Source organism: Ranitomeya imitator, chromosome 5, assembly GCF_032444005.1.
Source record: "Ranitomeya imitator isolate aRanImi1 chromosome 5, aRanImi1.pri, whole genome shotgun sequence".
NCBI classification, from domain to species: Eukaryota; Metazoa; Chordata; class Amphibia; order Anura; family Dendrobatidae; genus Ranitomeya; species Ranitomeya imitator.
Window position 1 is genome coordinate 562,793,279 of NC_091286.1, and position 23,753 is coordinate 562,817,031.

Below are 23,753 nucleotides of genomic sequence, written 5' to 3' on the forward strand. Positions count from 1 at the left end.
GCTAATATAATACAGCCCCAATGTATTAAAATATAACTGTTACATGGCAGTCCCAATTTACTGTCTTCCTGTAAGCATTAATATAACTATCATACTCCTTTCTATGTATAAGAATATAAAAACTATAATACTGTCCTCCTATGAGCATAAATATAACTGCTATCATATTCCCTTCTATCTACAAGAATATTACTACTATAATATGGAGCGCCCCCAGACACAGGGCCACAGGTTACTCGGTACCGGTCCTCTCTGTCTCAGTTCTAGGGTTGTCACGGTGGCTGGACCCGGTCCGTGACCCTGCTAAGGGGCGTCCAATAAAAGGGGTGATGGTGGTTTGTCAAGGGTTCGTGACGCCACCTGTGGTATTCGGTCAGGGTGACCGACGATGCTTAGGGGTCCGCTGGGGTGATGGAATGGCAGCTAGATGGTATACCTTCCCACAGGCGAAGTGTGTCTTCAGGGCTTCCCGATAATGTAGATGGCGATGGTGTGAGGTGCAGTCAATAACGAGGACACAGGGTTGCAGTCTCTTTACCTCTTTACTGAAGGCTTCAGGATCCTCAATCCAGAGCACAGTTAACAGGGCTGTCTGAGACCGGCCAGCCCGAAGGCACATCCAGAGTTCCCTTTGCAGGTGGAAATTGTTGCCTACCACTAGCGCCTGTGAGTTGTAGTGCTTCCCTGCTGAGCATTCGGGATAGTCCTCACAACTTCTATTCTCGTTCGTTCCAGTTCTTTCTAGTTCTTTCTCGTTCTTTCTATTCTCCGTCCCCCAGGTTTGTTATGGCTAGGACGCACCCGTTTGACGGGAAGGCTCGGAGCTCTTCCGGGTCCCTAGAGATGCCCCTCTCCACTCATTGCCCCCTATGCCTGCTTAGGTGATGTAAGGTAGACAGCCAACCTATAATTAAAGGGAACCTGTCACCCCGTTTTTTGAGATTGAGCTATAAATACTGTTAAATAGGGCCTGCGCTGTGTGTTCCTATAGTGTATGTAGTGTACCCCGATTCCCCACCTATGCTGAGAAATAACTTACCAAAGTCGCCGTTTTCGCCTGTCAATCAGGCTGGTCAGGTCGGGAGGGCGTGGTGACATCGCTGGTTCTTCCTCAGCTTTACGTTGGTGGCGTAGTGGCGTAGTGGTGAACAAGCAGCGCGCGATCTGCGTTGTCATCCCTTTCGTCGGTGGGGGCGGCCATCTTCCTGGGGCCGCGCGTGCGCAGATCGAGTGCTCTGCTGCACGGGGCTTCAGGAAAATGGCCGCGGGATGCCGCGCGTGCGCATTAGAGATCGCGGCTGCCGTTTTCCCAAAGCCGAGTTTGCATCTCGGCTTTGGGAAAATGGCCGCCGCGATCTCTAATGCGCACACGCGGCATCCCGCGGCCATTTTCCTGAAGCCCCGTGCAGCAGAGCACTCGATCTGCGCACGCGCGGCCCCAGGAAGATGGCCGCCCCCACCGACGAAAGGGATGACAACGCAGATCGCGCGCTGCTTGTTCACCACTACGCCACTACGCCACCAACGTAAAGCTGAGGAAGAACCAGCGATGTCACCACGCCCTCCCGACCTGACCAGCCTGATTGACAGGCGAAAACGGCGACTTTGGTAAGTTATTTCTCAGCATAGGTGGGGAATCGGGGTACACTACATACACTATAGGAACACACAGCGCAGGCCCTATTTAACAGTATTTATAGCTCAATCTCAAAAAACGGGGTGACAGGTTCCCTTTAACTGTCCTGCGGTATTTAAAGTAAGGCCTAGAGTCAGTTACTTCCTCAGTGTTCCGGCCACTGGCTACGCGCCTCAGTAGGATGTTGCCGTTCTCCGGGCACGACTCCTACTGACTCTCCTTTGTGCTTTGATCTCGTTTCTCACTGTCCACAATATCCTTCGTTTCGTGTCCTTTCTTTGGATGCCACCGCAGATAGCGCAGGCGCGGCTCCGTAACGTTCTATCCTTGTCGCTAGGTGCCTGCCAGGTTCCCACGCCTGACAGGGACCCCCCTGAATCTTCCCCCCGTAACACACCCAGCCACGGGATGTTGCCTGAACAAAACCCAGTCAGCTTCTGTCTAACTTCCTATCCAACCCCTAGTTTTACCAGTGTGAGGAGTGGCCTAGTAAATAAAAAAAAACCTAGTGGCCGGAGTGTGAAGTGTACTGTGTGCTGGTGATAAATGGTCAGATGAACTCCTTTAGTGCCATCAGACGTACCATCACTCCCCTTAGCGGCAGAGCGACATTACTGCAACGACCAGGTCTCTGGGGCGCTGCAAATACCTTGTACGTATAAAAATATAACCACTATTAGCTACAGTTAGGGCCAGAAATATTTGGACAGTGACACAATTTTCGCGAGTTGGGCTCTGCATGCCACCACATTGGATTTGAAATGAAACCTCTACAACAGAATTCAAGTGCAGATTGTAACGTTTAATTTGAAGGGTTGAACAAAAATATCTGATAGAAAATGTAGGAATTGTACACATTTCTTTACAAACACTCCACATTTTAGGAGGTCAAAAGTAATTGGACAAATAAACATAACCCAAACAAAATATTTTTATTTTCAATATTTTGTTGCAAATCCTTTGGAGGCAATCACTGCCTTAAGTCTGGAACCCATGGACATCACCAAACGCTGGGTTTCCTCCTTCTTAATGCTTTGCCAGGCCTTGACAGCCACAGCCTTCAGGTCTTGCTTGTTTGTGGGTCTTTCCGTCTTAAGTCTGGATTTGAGCAAGTGAAATGCATGCTCAATTGGGTTTAGATCTGGAGATTGACTTGGCCATTGCAGAATGTTCCACTTTTTGGCACTCATGAACTCCTGGGTAGCTTTGGCTGTATGCTTGGGGTCATTGTCCATCTGTACTATGAAGCGCCATCCAATCAACTTTGCAGCATTTGGCTGAATCTGGACTGAAAGTATATCCCGGTACACTTCAGAATTCATCCGGCTACTCTTGTCTGCTCTTATGTCATCAATAAACACAAGTGACCCAGTGCCATTGAAAGCCATGCATGCCCATGCCATCACGTTGCCTCCACCATGTTTTACAGAGGATGTGGTGTGCCTTGGATCATGTGCCGTTCCCTTTCTTCTCCAAACTTTTTTCTTCCCATCATTCTGGTACAGGTTGATCTTTGTCTCATCTGTCCATAGAATACTTTTCCAGAACTGAGCTGGCTTCTTGAGGTGTTTTTCTGCAAATTTAACTCTGGCCTGTCTATTTTTGGTATTGATGAATGGTTTGCATCTAGATGTGAACCCTTTGTATTTACTGTCATGGAGTTTTCTCTTTACTGTTGACTTAGAGACAGATACACCTACTTCACTGAGAGTGTTCTGGACTTCAGTTGATGTTGTGAACGGGTTCTTCTTCACCAAATTAAGTATGCGGCGATCATCCACCACTGTTGTCATCCGTGGACGCCCAGGCCTTTTTGAGTTCCCAAGCTCACCAGTCAATTCCTTTTTTCTCAGAATGTACCCAACTGTTGATTTTGCTACTCCAAGCATGTCTGCTATCTCTCTGATGGATTTTTTCTTTTTTTTCAGCCTCAGGATGTTCTGCTTCACCTCAATTGAGAGTTCCTTTGACCCCATGTTGTCTCCTTACAGCAACAGCTTCCAAATGCAAAACCACACACCTGGAATCCACCCCTGACCTTTTAACTACTTCATTGATTACAGGTTAACGAGGGAGACGCCTTCAGAGTTAATTGCAGCCCTTAGAGTCCATTGTCCAATTACTTTTGGTCCCTTGAAAAAGAGGACGCTATGCATTACAGAGCTATGATTCCTAAACCCTTTCTCCGATTTGGATGTGGAAACTATCATATTGCAGCTGGGAGTGTGCACTTTCAGCCCATATTACATATATAATTTTATTTCTGAACATGTTTTTGTAAACAGCTAAAATAACAAAACTTGTGTCACTGTCCAAATATTTCTGGCCCTAACTGTAGATATCGCTTCCCACTTTGGCGGCTGAATGGTTGCAAATGGGAACAAACAGGTTAATTTCTTGACTCAATTTGCAAAACTTAGGGCACATTAGTGATCATATTGGTCACCATTAGTGATGTGCGTGTTCTCCAAGTGTGCTCGGGTGCTAACCGAGTGTCTTCAGTGTGCTTGTATAATGTGTTCCCGTCCTGGAGGCTGTTATACAGCTGAAACACGTGCAGGGATTACCTGTTTGTTAGAAAATCCCTGCATGTGTTGCTGCTGTCGAACAGCCACAAGACATGCAGCCGTGGAGACTCAAACATTTTTCGAGCACGCCGAAGACACTTGGTTAGCACCCGAGCATGCTCAGATAACACCTTATCCCAGCACGTTTGCTCATCACTGGTCACCATCTTAAGCCCTGTTTGCTGTAATACAGTTTACACCCTACTTTTATTTTTCATTTAATGTACAACTGGTATCATTTACATATCTAACATTAATTAAATAGACCTGACCAGGCTCGTACTGGCCCATAGGGGAGAAGGGGAATCCCCCGGTGGGCCCCTGTGTAGATCTGGGCTTCCAACCCCATTGTATGGGTAGTACTTGGCATAATTCACTTGATTCACTCTATACAGAAAAAAAACAGCATCTTAGCATTCATTAACCACACTGCCCAGTTTATTATTCTATAGAGATATAGGTAGATTTGTGATTTAGGGTAATGCAATATTTGCATGCAGGTGAAAAGTGGTCCCCCCAAAGTCAATGCTACTGGTGGGTCCTTGCACCACCCCAGTCCGACACTGGACTCGACTCAAGGCAGGAGCTTCTCAGAAGGTGAACAGGTCAGGGAGATCTATAGATCCATATTTATATATGCACATATTAAGCAAATTACACAGGATCAGTCATTAAATTCTTTATTAGGGTTACATTAGGACACTAAACACAATGAGAATCCAGGTTTATGTGAAGTTTAGTCATTTTGTTGTCATATAAAATACATTTGAACAAATTCATCCATTTCACTGCCATTTCATCCCATGTACCTGACATTTCGCCAAGTCTGTATCTTTATCTCACATAAGTGATAAAGGCACCAGAACGGTAAACAAGAACTTGGCATGTGATAGCACAGCGGTGTGTACAAGTCACAGACGGTATACATAAAACGTCCTTTTTATGATGGATGCTCGGCTCTATGTGGATTCACAATAGCACAGGATGCGGAATTCCCGGAAAAATAAGGAGTCATTTACACCTAATGCAACATCTAATGCCATGAAGCAATGAATGTATATACAGCACATCTTGGGGTGCGTTACTAGCAGATGAAGTACACACAATACTTGTTTTTCATGTCTTCCTTTTATATTCAAAAAATTTGTGAAAAATGTAATGAAAACAAGAATACAAAAATTGGGAAATCCTTTCTAGCCGTATTATATTCACAACAGAACAAAGATCACAGATCAAAAAGTGAAGATTAGACCATTTTTCATTTCATTTGAAAATATTATCTCATTTAGAAATTGATGGTAGTGACACATCTCAAAAAAGTGGGGTCAGAGCTCTGGCTGCCATTGTGTAGCATCACCTCTTCTCTTTATAAGAGGCTTTAAATGTCTGGGAATGGCTTCTCAACGGTCATGGATCTTCATGGATTTTTCATTTCATAAATATTTTCTAATTAGTTTTTTTTTTTCAAATATTACAGTAAAATGTCTAACTTTCACCTTCTGATGTGTTCTATGTGGTGAATAAAATATGGCTACAAGAGATATTTGCAAATCATTGCTTTTTTATACAGCGTCCCAACTTTTTTGGTATTAAAGTTGATCTCTGAAATGCCATTTATAAGACCTGAAGTTGTTTGATAGATCTCAGTTATAGAGACGTTACTTGCCGTGTAGGGAGTAATTAAAAGAAAAGCAAGACATTGATATAAGACATGTACATTGCTGCACTGGCTTCTATGTGTCCCTGATACAATCGGTGCAACATAGATGAAGTATTAGAAGCTGTGAGCATTGCAGTTACTTGCATTGTGTTAACCCCTTTCACATTACGTCATTAATTATTTTCACATATCACCTTGGGGTGACAGAAGCAAGCGCCCCCTCTTTTTCCAGGCAATTGTCGGGTGTATTAAGAATTCCATGTGTAAGTCCAAGGTCCATGATGTAAGACAATGACATTACATACTTATGAAAATAACGCACAAGGCACCAAAATCTGCATGTTCAGCAAAAGTGAAGTAGATGAAGATACTAGGCAGTGACTTGAGCCTTTGCTGGATTGTTCATTCGGAATCCATTAAATGTGTTTTATTATTATGACTACATCAGGCACAGATCGGCTGGAAGTAAAGATGGCGTCTACAAATGTCCTTTATCGGATGCACTATGGATTGGCTGTTTTTTGCTGCATTGTCAGGAAATAACTGATGTATGATGTCAGAAGGTCGTCCATCTTATAGCCCTGTAGAATAATAATAGGAATGAAAAACATTTGTATAGAATTATAGTTGAGCAAATACGATTTGCATGACCTTGGATTAGAGGCCACATTTGTAACCTGTGACTTCTGGACCAGAGCTCTGCAGACCTCCTGTTGCCTGCAGCATCCCCTCTGCTGTTCCATCATCATTAAGTTGATGCAAAATGCAGGAATGAAGACATGGGGGAGTACTAATCAGAAGATGCATTGTGGATGCTGCAGATAGGAGGGTTCGGGTCTTATTATTGGGGTTAAATATATTTCATTTACAATGGTTTGCAAAAGTATTCACCCCCTGGATTTTTACTTATTTTGTTACATTACAACCTGTGTTTAAAGGGAACCTGTCACCAGTTTTGGCCGATATGACATACGGCCATCACCTTTCGGGGCTGATATACAGCATTCTATAATGCTGTATATTTGCCCCCAACCCGACCTGCAAGAGAAGAAAATAACTTTTATTATACTCACCTGCGGGGCAGTCCAGTCCGATGGGTGTCGCTGGTCTTGGTACTTCTCTGTTGTGTTGAGGGCACAGCAAAGTACTGCAGTGTGCAGGCGGTGGGAAAGGTCAAAGAGCCATGTCACATGTGCAGGGCAGATAAGTACGCCTGCGCAGGAACGCGGTGCCGAGGAGCCTGTGTGGATGATGCAGAGACGCGTCATCCACATGAAGCAAGAAGGAGGAAGGCGATCGTATGAAGATGGGAGGTGCCGGACCAAGACCAGTGACACCCCTCCGACCAGACCACCCCACAGATAAGTATGATAAAAGTTATTTGTTTCTCTTACAGGTTGGGGGCAAATATACAGCATTATTTAAAGCTGTATATCAGCCCTGAAAGGTGGTGGCCGTATCTCATACCTGCCAAAGCTGAAGACAGGTTCCCTTTAAATTATTTTGAAATCCAATTTGTGTGTGATGCATCAGCACTAAATAGTCTAAGTTGGTGAAGTAAGAAAAAATATAGGCATAAACTCAATTTATGGGATAACTCAAATTTGTCATGTACATATGTGTTCACTCCTTTTGCGATGAAGGCCCTAAAACTTTCTGGTGCAAGCAGTTCCCTTCATAAGTCACATGCTTAGTGACAGGAAGTCCCCCTGTGTGCAATCTAAGGGTTATATGGTTGGTCAGTATATACACTTTACCTTATCTGAAAGGCCACAGAGGCTGCAACTCCATTAATCAAGAGACACCACTAACCAAACACCATGAAGACCAAAGAAATCTCCAAACAAGTTATTGAGAAATACAAGTCATGGGTGGGTTAAAAAAAATATCCAGGTAAATTGGCTGGCAGACATGTATGGACTACATACTGTAAGGAGGCTAATGGCCGTGTAGTCAATGGGAGGTATGTGTCGCAGAGATGGCTGCTCCCTGCGATGTAACCCGGAGTATTTTGCTTTACTGCACGTGAGCACTAAGATGTAGTTTAGTGCACCTGGGTCCTGGTTGCAGGTAACTATGAGAAATGGGAGGGTCTGACTACCCAGCTACCTCCTCTGTGGCTGGAGGTGTGGAGACCTCCATGGTTTGTGTGCAGAGAGGGAGAAGTCTTCCTGTGTACGTGGCTCCAGACCGGGCCTGAGTGCTGGACATTACCCCAGCCTGTGTACCCACAGGCCTGACGGATCAGGATCCTCCCAGGACCTGTGTGAGGCCAGGGTCATGTGACCTGGCTATGTCAGTTAGTGGCTGTTGGTGTCTTGGGAGAGCAGGAACTCCCATAGAGCTCCCGGAGGAGCTAGAGGACTGTGCTATGGACACTGATGCCTTGTTTTTGCCTGCCCTAAAGGCTGTTTTTCCTTTCTGTTGGTGCTTCCGGGGTTATGAAGCAAATAAACCCATATGGACGTTGAAAGGAACGTGAATCCTGTCTTCCACCTGATGCACCTGAGTGCATACAATCCCTACAATATGGAGAATGCCGATAGTTTAACACCATCTCAAACTTTGAGAAAACAAAGTAAAAAAATAAAACAAAAAACACTGCAGGTCAAACCGCAGCTTCCAGCCCCACCATATGAAGTGTAAAAATAATTATAGAAAAAGGAAAGAAATTCACAACGTATTTTTATTAGCCTTCCATGGTTTAAAAAAGTAGAAATATGTGAAAAACAAGGGCTTCCTCTTTTTTACAATTTCTCCTGATATCAGGAAAAAAATAGAAAATATAAGTATAAAAATTAGGCCCATGTATAACGAAAATAAAGAAGCAACAATTACTAGAATAATGCAATAATTAAAAAAAGCTCACAACTGCATGCATGATAAAAAAAAGTGTGACTGTTCATTAATGGGTGAAAATATTCTGGTCTTGAACTGTTTAACCCTGAAATGTAAAGTACATGTACATCCCTGGGCCCGCAACATATCAGGCAGATGCGGGCTGTATTATATAGAAGGCATCTGAATGTAACAGTAGCTATTGGTGCTGAGCTACAATCAATGCACTTTCAATCTCTGACATTTCAGAAGCCCAGTTTCTGACTTCTATTGCCTTCTCCATGACACAACATGGTGTCAATGTATTGCAGTATCTACAGTGACATGTAAAAGTTTGGGCACCTTTGGTAAAAATGACTCTTATTGTGAACAGTTAAGCAAGTTTAAGATTAAATGATCTCTTAAAAGCCTAAAGTTAAAGATGACACATTTCCTTTGTATTTTAGGCAAAAAAAAATCATAAATATATTGTCATTTTTTACATTTTAAAAATTACAAAAAGGAAAATGGGCCGATGCAAACGTTTAGGCACCTTTGGAGATTTGTGTTCTCAGATAACTTTGACCAAGGTTTCAGACCTTAATTAGGGTATTAGGGTTATGGCTTGTTCACTATCTTCGTTAGTAGGCCAAGTAATGCAAATTTCCCAGCTTTATTAAACACCCAGCCTCCTCCAACCTTGTGCCAAAAAAACAACAGCCACGGATTCTTCTAAGCAGCTGCCTAACACTCTGAAAATAAAAATGGTGGAGGCCACCAAAGTAGGAGAAGGCTATCAGATGATAGCAAAGTGTTTTCTAGTTGCCATTTCCTCAGTTTGAAATGTTATTAAGAAATGTCAGTTAACAGGAACAGTGGAGGTCAAGATAAATTTCAATGAGACCTCTCCTGTGTCCTCACCATGAAATTCAGCATCAGACGTTTTCAAAAGAACATCTAAACATGCCTAATGCATGTTGGAAACAAATCCTGTGGACCAGTGAGGTTAAAATAAACTTTTGTAGCTACAATGATCAAAGGTATGTGTGGAGAAAAAAGGGCACAGAATTTCAGGAAAAGAACATCTCACTGACCATTAAGCATGGGGGAGGATCGATCATCCTTTGAGGTTGTCTTGCAGCCAATGGGACAGGGAACATTTCATGGGTAGAGGGAAGAATAGATTCAATGAAATTTCACACATGTGGAATTATATACTTAACAAAAAAGTGTGAAACAACTGAAATTATGTCTTATATTCTAGGTTCTTCAAAGTAGCCACCTTTTGCTTTGATGACTGCTTTGCACACTCTTGGCATTCTCTTGATGAGCTTCAAGAGGTAGTCACCGGGAATGGTTTTCACTTCACAGCTGTGCCCTGTCAGGTTTAATAAGTGGGATTTCTTGCCTTTTAAATGGGGTTGGGACCATCAGTTGTGTTGTGCAGAAGTCTGGTGGATACACAGCTGATAGTCCTACTGCACAAACTGTTAGAATTTGTATTATGGCAAGAAAAAAGCAGCTAAGTAAAAAAAAAACGAGTGGCCATCATTACTTTAAGAAATGAAGGTCAGTCAGTCTGAAAAATTGGGAAAAGTGAAAGTGTCCCCAAGTGAAAGTGTCCCCAAGTGCATACACTGCTCAAAAAAAATAAAGGGAACACTTAAACAACAGAATATAACTCCAAGTTAATCAGACTTCTGTGAAATCAAACTGTCCACTTAGGAAGCAGCACTGATTGATAATCAATTTCACATGCTGTTGGACAAATGGAATAGACAGCAGATGGAAATTATTGCCAATTATCGAGACACACTCAATAAAGGAGTGGTTCTGCAGGTGTGGACCACAGACCACATCTCAGTACCAATGATTTCTGGCTGATGGTTTGGTCACTTTTGAATGTTGGTTGTGCTTTCACACTCATGGTAGAATGAGACTGAGACGGACTCTACAACCCACTCAAGTGGCTCAGGTAGTGCAGCTCATCCAGGATGGCACATCAATGCGAGCTGTGGCAAGAAGGTTTGCTGTGTCTGTCAGCATAGTGTCCAGAGGCTGGAGACGCTACCAGGAGACAGGCCAGTACACCAGGAGACATGGAGGGGGCCATAGGAGGGCACCAACCCAGCAGCAGGACCGCTACCTCAGCCTTTGTGCAAGAAGGAACAGGAGGAGCACTGCCAGAGCCCTGCAAAATGACCTCCAGCATGCCACAGATGTGCATGTGTCGACTCCATGAGGATGGTCTGAGTGCCTGACGTCCACAGATGGGGGTTGTGCTCACAGCCCAACACCGTGCAGGATGCTTGGCATTTGCCACAGAACACCAGGATTGGCAAATTCGCCACTGGCAACCTGTTCTCTTCACAGATGAAAGCAGGTTCACACTGAGCACATGTGACAGACGTGACACAGTCTGGAGACGCCATGGAGAGCGATCTGCTGCCTGCAACATCCTTCAGCATGACCAGTTTGGCAGTGGGTCAGTAATGGTGTGGGGTGGCATTTCTTTGGAGGGCTGCACAGCCCTCCATGTGCTCGCCAGAGGTAGCCTGACTGCCATTAGGTACCGAGATGAGATCCTCAGACCCCTTGTGAGACTATATGCTGGTGCGGTTGGCCCTGGGTTCTCCTGATGCAGGACAATGCCAGATCTCATGTGGCTGTAGTGTGTCAGCAGTTCCTGCAAGATGAAGGCATTAATGCTATGGACTGGCCCGCCCGTTCCCCAGACCTGAATCTGGTTGAACATATCTGGGACATCATGTCTCGCACCATCCACCAACGTCACGTTGCACAACAGACTGTCCAGGAGTTGGCGGATGCTTTAGTCCAGGTCTGGGAGGAGATCCCTCAGGAGACCATCCGCCGCCTCATCTGGAGCATGCCCAGGCATTGTAGGGAGGTCATTCAGGCATGTGGAGGCCACACACACTACTGAGAATCATTTCCTTCTCTTGAGGCATTTCCACTGAAGTTGGATCAGCCTGTAACTTCATTTTCCACTTTGATTTTGAGCATCATTCCAACTCCAGACCTCTGTGGGATATTAGTTGTGATTTACGTTGATAATTTTTAGGTTTTATTGTTCTCAACACATTCCACTATGTAATGAATAAAGATTTACAAATGGAATATTTCATTCATTGATATCTATGATTTGGGATTTTAGTTCTCCCTTAGTGTTCCCCTTTTTTGAGAGAGAGAGTTTTTTTTTGCCTAAAATACAAAGGGTATGTGTTAACTGTTCACAATAACAGTAATTTTGGCAAGAAAAAAACAAAAACAAATTGCAATAATTTTTGTTTTTTGGCTGCTGCACTTCTTCCCAAAAATGCAATAAAAACCAATCAAAATATTGCATGTTAATTAAAATGGTACTGATAAAAACATCAGCTCACCATGCAAAAATTCAGCCCTCAAATAAGAAAAAGATATGGGTTTCAAAAATTGCACCATAAATCAATTTATTTTATTTTTTGTTTTGCCAATTTCTGAATTTCTCCTTATTACTAAATACTAAAATAGATTGCACACGTTTGGTATTACAGTAAGCCTACTGGAGAATTAAATAGGCATATTTAAGGCACAATTGAATGTCGGAAAAAAAAAACGTAAAATTAAGAACAGAATTGTGTTTTGTTTTTTGCAATTTCACTGCACTTTTCTTTGCAATTGTTTTGTACTATCCAGTACATTGTATAGTGAAATTAAAAGTGTCATTTAAAACTACAACTTGTCCTGCAGAAAACAAGCCTTCATGCAGCTATGTTAATGAAAAAAAAGTATGACTCTTAGATGAAAGGTAGGAAAAATAGTATTTTATCAGCACTATAGGTGCAGGAGCATGCTTTCCCTCACTTTCCAGCATACATTGCACCTTTCATTGTCCAGTAGCTTGTTTGCCAGCAATTTAAAGTCCTCTTCTCTGTTATGGCTGTATGCCGCTTAAGACCCTTCCTGCAATTGTTTTGACCTTTTGGGTGAATCTTTGTCAACATGAAGGTTATTCTTATATGCAATTCACACAGAAGTTGCACTTACCAATGAAGTCTCGCATAGGATCTTGTTATCTCGTACCAGGTTCCCAGTTGTCATCTGAAAATATGTATTTCCGCTGTTCCAGCGAGAGATTTTATTTAGAGGATGGTTAACAAGCAACTCCTATGTGGACAGAAAAATGGTCACCTACAAGCCTTAACACTGCTCCATAAAAACTGTACAAATATGTTTCCTTTTTCAAATGTTTTACTTCTATTTGTATATGTATAGTTGCCATACATTCAAGGGCTTGTCCGCTACTTAGACAACCCTTTCTCAATTCCTGTGCTTCCCCCTTGTAACATAATAAAGGCTACACTCTTCTCCAGTGCCGGGTCCATTCCAGTCATGCCAGCACTGGTTTTTCTGGGAATCACATGACATTGTTATGTGTCGCGATTCCTACAGCCAAGGCCAATCAGCAGTAAAGGTGGGGAGAGTGAAGTCAGTGCTGATTGGTTCCTGGGATCGCGTGACATTGTGTCACGCGATCCCTGGGAGAGCCAGTACAGACACCGCTGGAGGTGAGTATAGGTGTTATTATTTTACAAGGGGAAGGGTAGTGGACAAATCTTTTAATCTACATCTGCTAAACAAATTTACAAAATCAAATATGGTGTTTTTAATTAAAAGATTCCCACCACTTAAATCAAAAACAAAACAAAATAAAAAAAGTTCTCTTATCCGTAGAATAGGGGACAGCTCACTGATCACTGGGGTTAAGCTACTGCAGCGGTCCCGAGGTCAGTGCTCTAGAACCCTGACAATGTGGCTGAGCAGCCTCACCTTGTATAGAGCAGACAGAGGGACACATGCTCAACCTCGCCTCAATTTTGTCTCAAGTTGACTGCCGGAAAAAGTAGAGCGTGCTTTTTCTGTCAATACTATAGACAATGAAGGAAGGTCAATGATGTGTATTGTCTTTCCATTCAAGACAGTGCTGCGGAGCAACATACTTGCAGATCCATAGTCCAGATCTCAGGATTGCTGGGGCCCAGCCGGTCAGACACCCAGCAATTAGCAAGCTATCAGGAATAACCTATTGATTGCCTGGAAGTCAGACTACTAGGATGCACAGCAATCAGCATGTTAACACCTATCCTGAGGATAGGGGATACCTTGCTTTTTTCTTAGAATAACTATTTAACATTTTGATTAAAATGGATAAGCTTATTGCCACGTCATGGCAACATCTACAGGTGGTCCCTACTCAATCAGGGGCAGCCTGGCATGGCGACCACTGACACTGCAACTGCACCCCTAGCGTGTTTCAGGTCCTCTATAGGTATAAGGAAAGTTTTCTGACTTGGGATGTATTATTATCATGCTGGGTAGGTGCCGGGTGGATGTGGACAGTAATAGGACGATGCACAGGTTACTTTTTTAACTCCACACTCCAGTGCACCTGGATTAGTTTCTAGATGTAGGAATGATTAGAGTATCGTTAGTTTCCTGGAAGCAACAATTTCTTACCTTCGTCTTGGGATGAAATAAGGATACCCCATGCTTGTTTATTGCAATGAGTACAATATCAGGCAATGAAGGATCAGATGATTGCTGGAAGGCAAAGCTAGATTACAACATGGAACCCAAAAATGTTGCTGTCCTTACAATAGATATAGTAATACTAATATGGTAGTATATGAAAAGCCAATGATAAGTATATACATTATAGTACATAGAAATGTATAAAATAATATAGACTAAACTATGCAACACTATTAGATACAGACAAACAAAACAACCTTCATTTTAATGTGTTTAAAGCAATCCAACTTTCTTTAAAGAAAAAATGAAGTACTCATAGTCTCATAAGCCCTGATTCATCAAAGTATTTTCACCAGAATTATGGAATAATTCTGCAGTAAAACACTTTGCTAAATAATTAAATTCATGTGCAACCTGAGATTATAGCATTTCTGCTACATACAGGCGATCTGATCATCGCCTGTATGTAGCAGAACCGATTGGTTATGGCAACTTCTAGTCTCCCATGGGGACTATTGAAGCATGCCAAAAGTAAATCAATAAAAAAATAAAAGTTCAAATCACCCCCCTTTCGCCCCATTCAAAATAATAATAAAAAAAAATCAAACATACACATATTGTATTGCCGCGTTCAGAATCTATCAATATAAAAAAATAATTATCCCAATTGTTAAACGGTGTAACAAGAAAAAAAGTCAAAACGCCAGGATTTCTTTTTTTGGTCGCCGCAACATTGCATTAAAATGCAATAATAGGCAATCAAAAGATCGTATCTGCACCAAAATAGTATCATTAAAAATGTCAGCTCGGCACGCAAAAAATAAGCCCTCACCCATCCCAAAATCACGAAAAATGGTACGGGTATCGAAAAATGGCGCAATTTATTATTTGTTTAACAAATTTGGGAATTTTTTTTCACCACTTAAATAAAAAAGAACCTAGACATGTCTGGTGTCTATGAACTCATAGTGACCTGGAGAATCATAATGGCAGGTCAGTTTTAGCATTTAGTGAACATGGTAAGACAAAAAAACAACTGTGGGATTGCACTTTTTTTGCAATTTCACGGCACTTGGTAATTTTTTCCTGTTTTCCAGTACATGATATGTTAAAATCAAAGGTGTCACTCAAAAGTACAACTCATCCCTCAAAAAACAAGCCCTTACATGGCCATATTGACCGAAAAATAAAAAAGATATGGCTCTGCGAAGGAAGGGAGCAAAAAACGAAAACGCAAAAACGAAAATACCTTCAGGGGTTAAGAGGTTAATGACTCAGGAGCATGTGAATCCAGCACGTCCCGCCATCAAGATCGGCAAACCAGAGTCAGAGCATCTGACTAGTGCGCATGCCTCTGTGCGCCTCGACACTAATCTTATTCTAGTAAAAAACACCACTCACCTTCACCTCGAAGAATGCAGAGCCAAATGTTGGCCATCTGCTAATATGCCTCAGAAATGCGATCTTAGCTTCTTCCACAGTTTTCTTCTCATGTTTATTGTAAGAAGCTATTATGTTCTACAAACAAAATAATACATTTTCAGTGTGCCACATCCCCAATAAATAGGAAAACAATGCTACAAGAAAAGAAAATCTTTATTATTTTTTAAAAAGTCACATTTCATAAATCTGATTTAGATCTTATTTGCATTGCTAGCCACTTCCAGATTATAGCATACCCAGTTTTTAAAAGTAATGAGAGCAGCATGAAATATGAAAACGTCTAAATAGGTTTGCACAAAAAAGACAAAAAAGGTGTAAATTCCATGATAAAATTATCCGATAGTATCTAGCATTATGCTCTTGGCCATTGAACTCTCTGAGTGCCAAAGTTACTGCTACCAGTGTGGTTGAATTTAAACATCCCAGATTTGTTGCTGAACTTTCTGAGACTGCCATATTTAGTTGAATAGGGTTTGATGAAGACCATGTACATGGTGCAGAAACCACAGTTTGGGAATGCACACTATTACAAATGTATAGAAATAAGACAAAGGTGATGGGGACTTAGAATAGTCTCGTTAACTTACAGTAGAATAGTCTCTTTCTTGGAAACCATGTAAATATGGGTCCTATTGCACTGTCCAGCAAACTGCCCACAACGATCGACAACCAACAATATAGGCAACTAGCTGAAGAGCCCGGCGTTACCCAGGCATAGTAACTAACTGTGGTTAGTTATAAGAAATTATAATGATTATATTGCACATAAAAACATTTCACATCATATACTCAACACTACAGATTTGCAACACAAATTAACTAAATGATTACCCAAGTATTGATAGTATTTTATTTTCAACTCATTCAAGAGTCTTTTCATAAACAACATTTTTGATTTTTCCTTCCGGTGCAAAGATGAACAGATTTTTAGCAGTTCCAACTCTTGAACAAGCCATGTAATGTTGACCATGAGAAAAGCATGGGGATTACAAATCGATCCCTACTACTTTCAAGGACTGTCGCTATAAATCATTTCAAAGCGAACCCCTCATCAGGATTTTGCTAAGTAAACTACAGGGGTTTTGCATGTGGAGTGAGTGTGGCTATGCGGAGTGGGTGGGGCTATGTGGAGTGGGTGTGGATTGATACATACATACACACACATACATAAACTCAGCTTTATATATATGATGATATATACGCAAGTTGGTTGGCGATTGTTCACTTTCATTATCATTTCACAATTATCGTATTTCTTACAAATGATCATTGGTTGTCTTTTCATTGTGGTGATGTGCTGTCAACAATAATTTCTACCTGCATAAAAGATGAAATCCTCGACAAATAAGTAGCTTGATCAATAGACCTTGAAAGGGAATCTGTCAGTAGGATAAGCCCTACTAAGCCATCTATAAAGGCATGTAGGTCATAGAAAGATGGATAAAATGATAACTTAATATTTGCTATCCTATGTCTCATTCCAGAGTAATCCATGTTTTTCTCATGTGTAAATGAGCTGTTAAGATCTCTGGGCCGAACATGCATCTCTCTGAAATCTGCCTCCAGTGCTTATATTAAATGAAGAGGGTGAGTTGACAGTGTGACACATCTAATGACTGACAGTTTGCGCTCATAATCACACAGCTCTGCAGTGAAATTAGAACACAGCACAGCAGAGTTGAACCTTGTCTCACTACAAACACATTTGCAGATATCTTCTCACAGTGCTGTCAGCTCTGCTGTGCTGCCCCTTCTCTCCACACTGGCTGCCTTGTTATGATCTGGTGGCCTAGGAGCAGCATGAGACGGACTCTGGAGAAGGTGGTCCATGTACTGACCGCAAACCCTGAACCTAGCAGCGCAACTAGAAGTAGCCGTGGGGGTACCTAACACTCCCTAGACCCCTCGGCACAGCCTAAGATCTAACTACCCCTAAAGACAGAAACAGGAAACCTATCTTGCCTCAGAGAAAATCCCCAAAGGATAGATAGCCCCCCCACAAATATTGACTGTGAGAGGAGAGGGAAATAACATACGCAGATATGAAATCAGATTTTAGCATAGGAGGCCATACTAGCTAAAAAGAAAGAATAGAACAGAGTACTATGCGGTCAGTATAAAAACAAGAAAATATCCACCGCAGAAAATACGGATCACCACATCTGACTAAAGACATGGGGGGTATATCTGCATCTCCAGAGAAATAGCTAGGCTGCAAAAAAATCCTTCACAGACTAAGCTGGACAAGACAAAACCATGAAAATGCACAGAACTATTAAGTCCACAGCAGGTGAACAGCAAAAACCAAGCCAGGACTTATCTTTGTAGAAAAGCACAGCAAACTGGAGAGACCAGCAGGGAAGTGAATCCTTCCAGAACAATGGACAACTGGCACTGACTAAAGGATCCTGCAAAGCTATATACCCCAGTCAGTTTTGCAATTAGTAGATACACCTGTCCACTCCTGCAGTCCAGGCACAACTGCATTACCCTCTACAACCACCGGAGGGAGCCCAAAAGCTGAATTCACAACAGTACCCCCTTCTTGAGGAGGGGTCACCGAACCCTCACCAGAGCCCCCAGGCCGATCAGGATGAGCCCGATGAAATAATAATAATAATAATAATCTTTATTTTTATATAGCACTAACATATTCCGCAGCGCTTTACAGTTTTGCACACATTATCATCACTGTCCCCATTGGGGCTCACAAGCTAGAATCCCTATCAGTATGTCTTTGGAATGTGGGAGGAAACCGGAGTACCCGGAGGAAACCCACGCAAACACGGAGAGAACATACAAAATCTTTGCAGATGTTGTCCTGGGTGGGATTAGAACCCAGGACCCCAGCGCTGCAAGGCTGCTGTGCTAACCACTGCGCCACCGTGCTACCCATGAAAGGCACGAACCAAATCAACGGCATGGACATCAGAGGCAGAAACCCAAGAATTATCCTCCTGGCCATAACCCTTCCACTTGACAAGGTACTGAAGCTTCCGCCTCGAAAAACGGGAATCCAAAATCTTCTCAACAACATATTCCAACTCCCCATCGACCAATACAGGGGCCGGAGGATCAACAGAGGGAACAACGGGCTCCACATATTTCCGCAACAAAGATCTATGGAAGACATTATGAATAGCAAAAGAGGCTGGAAGCGCCAGGCGAAAGGACACTGGATTAATAATCTCAGAAATCCTATAAAGACCAATAAATCGAGGCTTAAACTTAGGGGAAGAAACCTTCATAGGAACATGACGGGAAGATAACCAAACCAGATCACAAACCCGAAGCCGGGAACCAACACACCGACGACGGTTAGCAAAACGCTGAGCCTCCTCCTGAGACAGCACCAAATTGTCCACCACATAAGCCCAAATCTGCTGCAACCTGTCGACCACAGAATCCACACCAGGAAGGTCAGAAGGCTCAACCTGCCCAGAAGAAAAACGAGGATGAAAACCAAAATTACAAAAAAAAGGCGAAACCAAAGTAGCCGAACTTGCCCGATTATTAAGGGCAAACTCGGCCAATGGCAAAAAAGCCACCCAATCATCCTGATCAGCAGACACAAAGCATCTCAAATAGGTCTCCAAGGTCTGATTAGTTCGCTCAGTCTGGCCATTTGTCTGAGGATGAAATGCAGAGGAAAAAGACAAATCAATGCCCAGCTTGGCACAAAAGGCCCGCCAAAACCTGGAAACAAACTGGGAACCTCTGTCGGACACAATATTCTCCGGAATGCCATGCAAACGCACCACATGCTGAAAAAACAACGGAACCAAATCAGAAGAAGAAGGCAATTTAGGCAAAGGTACCAAATGAACCATCTTAGAAAATCGGTCACAGACAACCCAGATAACCGACATTCTTTGGGAAACAGGAAGATCGGAAATAAAATCCATAGAAATATGTGTCCAAGGTCTCTCAGGGACCGGCAATGGCAAAAGCAACCCACTAGCGCGGGAACAGCAAGGCTTAGCCCGCGCACAAATCCCACAGGACTGCACAAAAGAACGCACATCCCGTGACAAAGAAGGCGACCAAAAGGACCTACTAACCAAATCTCTGGTACCAAAAATCCCAGGATGGCCAGCCAACACAGAACAATGAACCTCAGAAATCACTTTACTAGTCCATCTATCAGGAACAAACAGTTTCCCCACAGGACAGCGGTCAGGCTTATCAGCCTGAAATTCCTGAAGAACCCGTCGCAAATCAGGGGAGATGGCAGAAAGAATCACCCCTTCCTTCAAAATGCTGACCGGCTCAAGAACCCCAGGGGAATCAGGAAAAAAACTCCTAGAGAGGGCATCCGCCTTAACATTCTTAGTACCAGGAATGTACGAGACCACAAAATCAAAACGGGAGAAAAACAGGGACCATCGAGCCTGTCTAGGATTCAGCCGTTTGGCAGACTCGAGGTAAATCAGATTCTTATGATCGGTCAGGACCACAATACGGTGCTTGGCCCCCTCAAGCCAATGTCGCCACTCCTCAAATGCCCACTTCATAGCCAACAACTCCCGATTGCCGACATCATAATTGCGTTCCGCAGGCGAAAACTTCCGAGAAAAGAAGGCACACGGTTTCATCAAGGAACCATCAGAATTCCTCTGAGACAAAACGGCCCCTGCCCCAATCTCAGACGCGTCAACCTCAACCTGAAATGGAAGAGAAACATCTGGCTGACGCAACACAGGGGCAGAAGTAAATCGGCGTTTAAGCTCCTGAAAGGCAGAAACAGCCGCGGAGGACCAATTCGTCACATCAGCGCCCTTCTTGGTCAAATCGGTTAGAGGTTTAACCACACTGGAGAAGTTGGTAATGAAACGACGATAAAAATTAGCAAAGCCCAAGAATTTCTGAAGGCTCTTCACAGATGTGGGCTGAATCCAATCATGAATGGCCTGAACCTTAACCGGATCCATTTCTATAGATGAGGGAGAAAAAATGAAACCCAAAAAAGAAACCTTCTGCACTCCAAAGAGGCACTTTGACCCCTTCACAAATAAAGCATTATTACGGAGGATCTGAAATACCATCCTGACCTGTTTCACATGAGACTCCCAATCATTGGAAAAAATCAAAATATCATCCAAATATACAACCATGAATTTATCAAGATAACTCCGTAAGATATCATGCATGAAGGATTGGAACACAGATGGGGCATTAGAGAGTCCGAATGGCATCACAAGGTATTCAAAATGGCCTTCGGGCGTATTAAATGCAGTTTTCCATGCGTCACCCTGCTTGATACGAATAAGATTATATGCCCCTCGAAGGTCAATCTTAGTAAACCAGCTAGACCCCTTAATCCTAGCAAACAAATCAGTAAGCAAAGGCAAGGGGTATTGAAATTTAACCGTGATCTTATTCAAGAGGCGATAATCAATACAGGGTCTCAAGGAGCCATCCTTCTTGGCAACAAAAAAGAACCCCGCTCCCAACGGTGAAGAAGATGGCCGAATATGCCCTTTCTCCAAAGATTCCTTAATATAGCTCCGCATGGCGGTATGTTCAGGCACAGACAGGTTGAAAAGTCGGCCCTTAGGGAACTTACAACCTGGAATCAAGTCAATAGCACAATCACAGTCCCTATGCGGTGGAAGGGAACTGGATTTGGGCTCATTGAATACATCTTGGAAGTCAGACAAAAATTCAGGAACTTCAGAAGAGGGGGAAGAGGAAATTGACATCAAAGGAACCTGATCATGAACCCCCTGACAACCCCAACTAGTCACAGACATGGATTTCCAATCTAACACCGGATTATGTAGCTGCAACCATGGAAAACCCAGCACAATATCATCATGCAAATTATGCAACACCAGAAAACGACAATCTTCCTGATGGGCTGGCGCCATGCGCATGGTCAGCTGTGTCCAAAACTGAGGTTTATTTGTAGCCAACGGTGTAGCTTCAATGCCCCTCAAAGGAATAGGGTTCTGCAAAGGCTGCAAGGGAAAACCACAACGTCTGGCAAATTCTAAGTCCATTAAGTTCAGAGCGGCGCCTGAATCCACAAATGCCATGACAGAAAATGATGATAATGAGCAGATCAAGGTCACGGATAACAGAAATTTAGGTTGTATAGTACTGATGGCAACAGAACTAGCGATTCTCTTAGTACGCTTAGGGCAATCAGAAATAACATGAGCAGAATCGCCGCAGTAAAAACACAACCTATTCTGACGCCTGAATGTTTGACGTTCAGCTCTAGACAAAATCCTATCACACTGCATAGGCTCAGGGCTCCGCTCAGAGGGCAACGCCACAGTGTGCACAACTCTGCGCTCGCGCAAGCGCCGATCAATCTGAATGGCCAGAGACATAGAATCACTCAGACCAGCATCTTTAACGGATTCAGAAAGACCCTTTCTGAAAATTGCCGCCAAGGCATCCTCATTCAATTTAGTCAGTACAGACCATTTTCTAAATTTCTGGCAATACAATTCTGCCGCTTCTTGACCTTGACACAGGGCTAACAAGATTTTCTCAGCCTGATCCACAGAATTAGGCTCATCATACAACAACCCCAATGCCTGAAAGAACGAATCAACATTAAGCAAAGCAGGATTGCCAGATTCCAGGGAAAATGCCCAATCCTATGGGTCACCACGCAGCAGAGATATGATGATTTTAACCTGCTGAAAAGGATCACCAGAAGACTGGGGTCTTAATGCAAAAAACAGTTTACAGTTATTTTTGAAACTCAAAAATTTGGATCTGTCACCAAAGAATAAATCAGGAGTGGGAATCTTAGGTTCTAAGGCAGGAGTTTGAACAATGAAATCTGAAATACTCTGTACCCTAGCAGCAAGCTGATCCACCCGAGAAACTAACTCCTGAACATTCATGTTAATACTAGACTCCGTAGCCACCCAGAGGTAAAGAGGGAGGAAAATACCAAACAGGCTAAGGAAAAAAAAAATGGCTCAAAAGCTTCCCGCCCTTCTTCTGAGATGCAATTAACTCATTGTTGGCCAGTTGTACTGTTATGATCTGGTGGCCTAGGAGCAGCATGAGACGGACTCTGGAGAAGGTGGTCCCTGTACTGACCGCAAACCCTGAACCTAGCAGCGCAACTAGAAGTAGCCGTGGGGGGTACCTAACATTCCCTAGACCCCTCGGCACAGCCTAAGATCTAACTACCCCTAAAGACAGAAACAGGAAACCTATCTTGCCTCAGAGAAAATCCCCAAAGGATAGATAGCCCCCCACAAATATTGACTGTGAGAGGAGAGGGAAATAACATACGCAGATATGAAATCAGATTTTAGCATAGGAGGCCATACTAGCTAAAAAGAAAGAATAGAACAGAGTACTATGCGGTCAGTATAAAAACACTAGAAAATATCCACCGCAGAAAATACGGATCACCACATCTGACTAAAGACATGGGGGGTATATCTGCATCTCCAGAGAAATAGCTAGGCTGCAAAAAATCCTTCACAGACTAAGCTGGACAAGACAAAACCATGAAAATGCACAGAACTATTAAGTCCACAGCAGGTGAACAGCAAAAACCAAGCCAGGACTTATCTTTGTAGAAAAGCACAGCAAACTGGAGAGACCAGCAGGGAAGTGAATCCTTCCAGAACAATGGACAACTGGCACTGACTAAAGGATCCTGCAAAGCTACATACCCCAGTCAGTTTTGCAATTAGTAGATACACCTGTCTACTCCTGCAGTCCAGGCACAACTGCATTACCCTCTACAACCACCGGAGGGAGCCCAAAAGCTGAATTCACAACACTGCCTAGGAGATGGAAGCTGTAAAGGAACCTGTCATGTAAAATAACACTATTAACCTGCAGATATGGAGTTAATCTGCAGGTTAATAGCTTTGTAAACCTGTCTGGCACCCGCATTTAGAACCTTGCTGCCGGGAAGAAATTATTTTTATTCTTCCCAGCAGCGTTGAGGTTTCAGTTATGGGGGTGGCATCGGCATGGCTATAGTCACTGCTCTGTGTATAGGGAGCGGTGGCTGTAACCACTCCCCTGTCACTAACTGACAGCCAGTTCTACTTCTGAGCAAGCTGGCAGTCAGTGTTGGATGTGTGGTTACAGACACAGCTCTCTATAGATA

General features: G+C 43.1%; 1 protein-coding gene across 1 annotated transcript in view; it reads right to left on the minus strand.

The window, feature by feature from the left end:
* Window positions 1-4,879: 4,879 nt before the first annotated feature.
* MYO7B (myosin VIIB) overlaps window positions 4,880-23,753 on the minus strand; it is a 258,153-nt gene continuing 239,279 nt past the window's right edge. The window contains exons 45-48 of the mRNA XM_069727694.1: window positions 15,614-15,730; window positions 14,198-14,281; window positions 12,728-12,847; window positions 4,880-6,444 (exon numbers count right to left, since the gene is read on the minus strand). Of these exons, the coding sequence (XP_069583795.1) occupies window positions 6,367-6,444; window positions 12,728-12,847; window positions 14,198-14,281; window positions 15,614-15,730 (399 nt within the window). The 3' untranslated portion in view covers window positions 4,880-6,366. The remainder of the gene's footprint in view (window positions 6,445-12,727; window positions 12,848-14,197; window positions 14,282-15,613; window positions 15,731-23,753) is intronic.